The sequence below is a fragment of the Porites lutea genome, chromosome 8 (assembly GCF_958299795.1).
Source record: "Porites lutea chromosome 8, jaPorLute2.1, whole genome shotgun sequence".
In the NCBI taxonomy this organism is placed as follows: Eukaryota; Metazoa; Cnidaria; class Anthozoa; order Scleractinia; family Poritidae; genus Porites; species Porites lutea.
In genome coordinates this window covers 23,802,257-23,809,540 of record NC_133208.1, presented here as the reverse complement: position 1 = coordinate 23,809,540, position 7,284 = coordinate 23,802,257, and the positions used below count along the sequence as shown (strand labels likewise).

Below are 7,284 nucleotides of genomic sequence, written 5' to 3'. Positions count from 1 at the left end.
ACATGTGCAATTTGCTACTTTACCTAATCAAAAATGGTGTCTACCAACTTAATTACCACGCATCCATGTAAACACGCCTTTAAGGTACAAAATACAGACGTTCATGGTGGCATACCGTTCCTGTTAAATTGACCATACCAGCTGGCTAAAAATTGAACTCGATTTTGACGATCAAATTTTGAAACGCTATTCGCCCAAACGTAGCCAAAGGCTTCGCTCGAGAATTTGAATTAGAGCTGACTCAGCGAAAAAAAAAATTATGATCCCTACCTGTTTGTCTGCTTGATTAGATATTTCAGTCTCGTGTTCATCAGACTAGGTGCTTCTGTCTTTATGCATCCCTTCACTAAAATCCGTTTCTACGGACACACTGAATTACAGTTCTCGATTTGTGAATGCAGCGAGTAGCAACTTGGTGATTAAATCATTAGGTTTGCTTATCCACCACTTTCACACTCAAAATTCACCGTGCTTGACCTCCAATATTTGCTCTAGTGTTGTTATCAATTTCTCTTGGGACGAATGTACATTGTAATCACAGATTGGAATAATCGTTGCGCAATATTTGGAGAACAATGCGTTACATGGACGATGTAAAAAGTGGCGAATTGCACGTGTCAATGTTGCAAGAGCTAAAGTTGTTCACCAAAAACACTATCAAGCTTATGGGTACGCATTGTAATGGTTTGTTAACATTTTCATTCTTTGTTAAGCCCCATTCACACGTACAAGGTTTTGCTAGGGAAGTTTCCTCACACATATTGATACACTGTACAAATATAGTTTGTAGCAAAACTTATTAAACCAGTGCCAAATATTGTAAAGCTCTTAGACTGGAATAAATTATGGAAATTCTCAGAATATGATGGGTACTGCGCTTCAACCGGAAAACGTACCTAAACATGAACGTGTAAAAACTTGTATCCTTTTTAATATTATTTTTTGTATAACTTATAATTTTTCTTGGGGGAAGGAGGGTGGGAAGGGAAAATTTTCTTTAGTGTAAAAAAAAAAAACACTATTCCATTCAATCAAGCTTATGGAGACAGCAATATAGTGAGATCTCCCTTTCCCTTGGCCGTGGGAGATCTGGGTACGAGATTAGTTTTTTCGTTGTTTTATGGGGTGTTTATTCTCTCACCAGGCTTCTTGAAGTCTAAAGGTTAGTGATCTTTGGAGCTGACCAAAAGGATCGCAGCCTCTGGAAACGAGAGCGTAGTAAACGTTTAATTCTTGCCCTAGAAAAGCATTGCTTGACAAGAGAAAAAAAGGCTGCTTAGGAAAATACGTTTTAGGTTACTTGGAAGGCGTTTAAAAGGGACGGAAGGGAAAAGGAAATGTCCCACTTCAGAATCTCTAAGGAGAATAAGTACAACCTTTGGGCGCAGTTATTTCTGGGATTGTTTCGGTGGATAAGGCACCAAATATGTCGCGAAATTTGGGACGATAAAGATGTTATGGATACAATAGATAGAGACAGGGGTGGATATATGTGGTAAAAATTTGGTGGATTAGGTTAAGTGACCACTTATAGATATGTAATGAATGGTGGTGAAAGCTGATTGGGATAAGTAACTATCAATTGGCACCTATTCAAAAACATTTCTTCATAAATTACAAGGTCTGTTGATCTAACCGTCAGTCGCCGAACTCTGCAGACCGAATCGTTCACAGCTAGTTTGCAGCCCGACAATTGTTCGGCACCAAATAACTTCATTGAGTCGTGGAACTGCTCAAAACATGGCGCTGTTTTCATTGATTCTTGCTGATATGATGTCGATGCTTCTGGTGGAGTCAGGCAGGTCACCTCTAGAAAGTCGTCAGAGGCCTCACTCCATTATTGAAAGGTACGATTTGACACTCAACATTTTCGGTTCGGTTTGTATGTTCAGAAGGTTAAAGAGACAAAAACCGATATGGAGCATTAGGCAATCCCTTTGCCGTAGCTTGTAATCACGCGCTGTTTTTGGCTTTTATTTTTTTTATGTCAAAAATCCCCCTTATGAAATCCACCATTTGTAGCCCTTACCAAAGAAACCTGCAATGCTTGATTTTGTTCCTTTCGGGGTTTCCTGTTCTACCACTATAGGCTCTCAAGGGCCTTAAGCTAGGACTATAGGTCTTCCAAATCAGCCGGAATTCCCAACTCTATATTAGAGAATTAATAGGGCTTGAAGCCCACGGGCTCCACACTGCATTTCCACGCGAGCTTGTTTTAGAAATGTTGGTGCTACTTGTTTCAGGGGACGAAATCTTTGTTCAAGGCCACTAATTCAATTGCAAGACTCAACCCCTCCCTTTTCAATTAAGTTTTGGTGGAAGAACAATTGATGAAGGTGAGTCAACAGTATTGTGTATATCCTCGTGTATTTATCAATATTCTCTCCAACAGGACTATGGGAAGCAACGAAGAAACGTCTTGGGTAAATACGCCTTTAATTAGCCGACAACCTTTTAGAATAGAGAGGGAATGGAAGGGGTGCTACGAAGAGCCACACCCAATATTATTTGGTTGATCCTTCGTGGGCTATTGCAATGTCTAGAATCGCCGGATTTTATTTTTTGAAAGTCTTAAAAGAAAACCCTACAAAGGAACCAGAGAGAGAGTTAAAAGTAAACAGTAAAAGCGATGACCACAAGCCTGATCATAAAAAAGAAGCACGAAAAATATTCTCGTCGTAACAGGGTCTAACTTGGTCACCAAAATTGGATCAAATGATTGTACGCGGATCTGTGAATCCGGCTGATTCTCAAACCATTTACCAAACCATTTGTTATAATTTTACATGATTTTTTGGTGCAGTTGTTACCTATAAAATAAAGGACTCTATATTGCCAAAAGAATGATAATACTCTATAAAAGGTGAAAAATGTTCTATGTTAAGTAATTTCAAAATGGCGTCCAAAGTGGTTTCAGCAGTGACTCGTCCCATAATTTTAATTTTAACATTTTGAAAAGTTATAGACTGAGTAAAAACCGGAGCAGTCCTCCCACCCCCTCAGTACCTTCTGACATCTGTTTTTGTGCAGTCAGAAGATATACTTCTTGCAATGGCTAACCCGAATTCTGATTTTACAGGGTGCATCCCTTTACAGATCGATATCAAAACAAGTAAGCAGTTTCATACCCCGCCCTTCCCGGCGCATCTTCTAAGTTAAAACATCTGTCCATTGCAGTTTATTTAGCAACTGCATGGCGTTCTTGAACTCAGTGTACGTTTCTAAACACTGTGACAAGTGACACGAAAAACTGCATTGCTAATTTAATGTATTATTTTACCTAGATTGACTTCCTGGTAAGTTCTATTACCCTTATTTAGTTCTTACCTTATCTTTAAAACGGCTTAAAAGAATGTTCATCCTCATATTAAACTTCAAGAAAACTGTTCTTGGTTGCTAACGCGAGTAGTACGTTGTGTTACCTTGTAATTTTTTTCCTCCTTTTGCTTAAGTTATAGAAATTCAGATATTGAAGTTGAGTGTAGTTCGTCCTTTTCTTTTCTTTCTTTAATACAATGAAGCCTACTTAACTGAAATGATAGATTATGTAATACTTTACTTGCACCTTAATTTTAGTTAGTGCCACAATAACGGAGATAACAACTAGGTGCACTACTAAGATAGTACACATAATATGAACCACAATTTCTCACTGTGATGTTTACTGGCCAGTGACAGCAGTTACTCCAGGGAAAACACACCCGCCTGCTGACCTGACCATCTGCTACTGTAGGGTGGCTACCATCCATCCAGCCAGGTGAGTCAGTGTTACACCTGTGAAAAGGTGGACATGAAGTTGGCATTCTTGTGCCGGCGGACCCTTCAAAACGAAACCATCTAGGGCCGATACTGCTGTCACACTGACGGTTGGGCCTTCCATAAATTATATTCCTGTCAGCATTGTTCAGACTCCAGTAATTTTTACATTCTGACATAAAATAGACAATAGTTAAAAAATGATCAAAACTTCATTAGACAAGAAGCAACAACAACAACAACAACAACAACAACAATAACAACAATGTTTACAGTCGTGCTCTTGATACAAAAGTGTAGAGTCATTTAAAGGAAATACTAATGTGAAAGAAAGAGAGCACAGCCACTCAGAAATAGCAAATTAAAGCTAATCGCGCTGAATGGATGGGACATGAGGAAAAGTAACTAGATATCAAAGTTGTTATAAATAAACGAATGCAAATAAAAACACACGAATAAAGAATATATTTAAGCTGTGATAAATAAACAAATACACATTCAAACGAATAAACAACGAAGCAAGACAAAACAACGGCTGTGCTCACAACTAGTTGCATATAAAGTTCACCAATGCAATATTTGGAGATGACAGATTCTTTTAAAATCTTTTTGAGGCGAAAACGACTCGCTGATTTTAGATCTTCTTTAAGAACAAATGTCGCTAAGGATTGAGCAAAATTGGAAATGTTCAAACAAAATCTTCCCTCATACTTTGTGTGTAGTTAGTACTTCAGAAGGGAGACGCGAGATGAGACAAGCGGCGAGGAGCGCGGAGAAACGACTGTTTTCGCAGGCTGAGGCGAGATAGAAAGACTGCTTTGCCGCTTGCATATACATACATTCATACATTTTTTATTGTGTTTAAAAGTACCATTATAACATGTCCGCGAGTAGCTAAGCTAATCTAGTCGGGCCATGTTTACAGGAAATAAATACAACTAAAAGTAACAAGAGAACTAAAGGAACTAGAATTGACAACAATGGCTAGAGACTACTGATAAAATAACGAACTAACTCGAACTCCCCGCTAACTCGAATGACTAAGTCCCATTTCCCTTAGTTTTCACCCCTCTTTGTAGTCATTTTTACTCAGTTGACCCCCAAACGAACTGGGATAAATAGAGGATATTACATGGCCGCGCGGGGATACGAAATTTCTCTTCGAGTGTTGAAAAATATTTCACGTGTGTCCTCAACGAACAAGTGAAATATTTTTTTTAACACGAGAAGAGAAATTTCGTATCTCCAAGCGGCCATGTAATGTTCTATTTATTATATAAACACCAATGAAATACCAAACCATTTCACTTTAATAGTTTTTGGTGTGAAAGGCGCGATTTATTGTGTAGCCATAGCAACGGGGGATATTTTCACATGTGAAGATTGCAAGTTTTCGCGCGAAAGCTCACCTAATATTTCATTGGTAGCCTGCGTAGCAAGCGGTTCCGCGCGAGTTCGTCGAGAAAACTGAAACGAGAGCAAAAAAAGGCCCGAGTTCGTCGAGAAAACTGGAACGAGAGCAAAAAAAGGAATGAAGGGGGAGGGGGAGGGGGAGCGGAGTGAAGGAACCCTCTTCCATTTTTTGTTTTGCTCCCGCTCCAAGTTTCGCGCTATTCGCGCTACGTAGGCTATTTCATTGGTGTTTATTTATCCCCGCTAACTCGAACTAGGCTTTTTTGAAATTTTCTCCGATAACTTGACTTCTGATTCTTGTAACTCCACTCGGACAGGAGCACATAACCCTGACTCGGATGCCATCTCGTTAGCTATTCTTGTTCTAAAATCGGCAAAAACACTTAAACTATTAAGTAAACACTAAAGTAATTTTATTTTGATAAGTACAACGAACAGATAACGTTTTATCATAAAAATGCATTATTTCTACTGTGTTTCTGTTGAAATATGTGAAATTTGCATTGTACTATACAATAAAGTGCTGAAAAATCGGTAAGTATATCATTAATATATGGCTACAATAGTACGCGTCCTCTGATTGGCTGTTTTCTTATTGAAGTGTCCTAAGCATATACAATCTGGATGTGTTTAACGTGATAGTGGACATCCTTATGGGCATCCATGTTATGGTCAATTGACAGCTGTCAAAAGGATATCCGCTGACCAGTGCCACCTGACTGTATCGCCAGCTCAAGTGTACAAGTCACTGAGGTGAAGTGTCTTTTAAAGTTATACTCTGACCAGATGTTGGTTTAATTGATCGCATGCTCGGATCCATAATGAAAAGTCCATATAATAGATAACTTATTAACCTCGTCCGTTCTTCGGTCGTTACAGAGAGATCTCAGACCTCGGCCTTGATGTATTGACCTTGATATCGCTCGGTCAATAAACGTCAAGGCCTCGGTCTGAGATTTAATGGTGTCCGTATCAACCAGATGGCGGAAAAACTTCCCGCAAACATGTTGTATTGATATAAAAACTAAGGCAGACAAAGAGGAAGAAGGGTAGGAACAGTGACTGCGGCGAAAAGCCAAGGAAGTGAAACTTGTGTAGTTTGAGACGGAAAAAATTACTAATATGGCTATAAAATTATAGTACAAGGGTCAAACATATCACGCTATTCTGCTACTTAAACCCAAAGAAATCTGCCATTGTTTGAACAGTGCACAATGTCTACAATTAGCACGTGATTGTGACAAGGAAATAGACGATGCGCAGATAACCAGTGTCCGTAAATAGCAGCATCCCTAGATCCTAAATTTGCAGAGGAAATAACAACCAAATGAAGAGGGGAGCTCAACATGGATTGAGATAAGCATGTAATGATGCAGGAATTATTTTGAATGAATAATAAAACAATTATTGAATCAGGCTTTCGTATGATCAGCCCCCTCCACCCCCCCCTGGGGGGGGGGGTACTCCATTATATAGGCTATATAGGTTTGTGTGACTTCAAAGAGTATGGTTGTTAGCCGTTTTGGTCTAAAATAGGGTATGGTTTGTGCACTTTAGTCTAGAATTGGGTATGTTTTTTAGAACAAGCTACTTCTTCACCATTAGTCGATAAGACCATTTCCCTTTAAGCTCGAAACTTTGTACAGTTTTGTATCCTACTTAATAAAAGCGTATAAACATTGCCTTTATAACACTGGTCTGACCTAGGGAAGTGATTATAAGGCAGGTATGAAATAGGGTATTGTTTTAAGGGTCAGGTCTGAAATAGGGTAGGGAAAATCACAGATTTTGGTCTGAAATAGGGAGAGGGTTTCAGGAAGCGTGCCGCAAACCCACACCCAATTTTTCTGGAAGTACCCCCCCCCCCCCCCACCTCCCCCCGGAGAGATCAGCCGTATTCAACAATTGCTAGTTAGCTAACAAGCGTAAGGGTCTGGTAATTAAAGTCAACATTTTCCTAATATTTTGACTAATAATTACCTGCCGGTAGATTGCAAGTTCTTCCATCTCCATTGTAGGGACTGTTACATGTACAACTAAAGGATCCTACAGTGTTTGTACATGAAGCAAATGAACTGTGGCAGTCGTCAGTGCCGCTGGCGCACTCGTCAATAT

General features: G+C 39.3%; 1 protein-coding gene across 1 annotated transcript in view; it reads right to left on the bottom strand.

Annotated features, from left to right (window-relative positions):
- Positions 1 to 3,572: 3,572 nt before the first annotated feature.
- Positions 3,573 to 7,284, bottom strand: part of LOC140947016 (uncharacterized) — a 284,819-nt gene continuing 281,107 nt past the window's right edge. Inside the window, exons 16-17 of the mRNA XM_073396097.1 lie at positions 7,150 to 7,284; positions 3,573 to 3,928 (exon numbers count right to left, since the gene is read on the bottom strand). Coding sequence (XP_073252198.1) covers positions 3,573 to 3,928; positions 7,150 to 7,284 — 491 coding nt within the window. The remainder of the gene's footprint in view (positions 3,929 to 7,149) is intronic.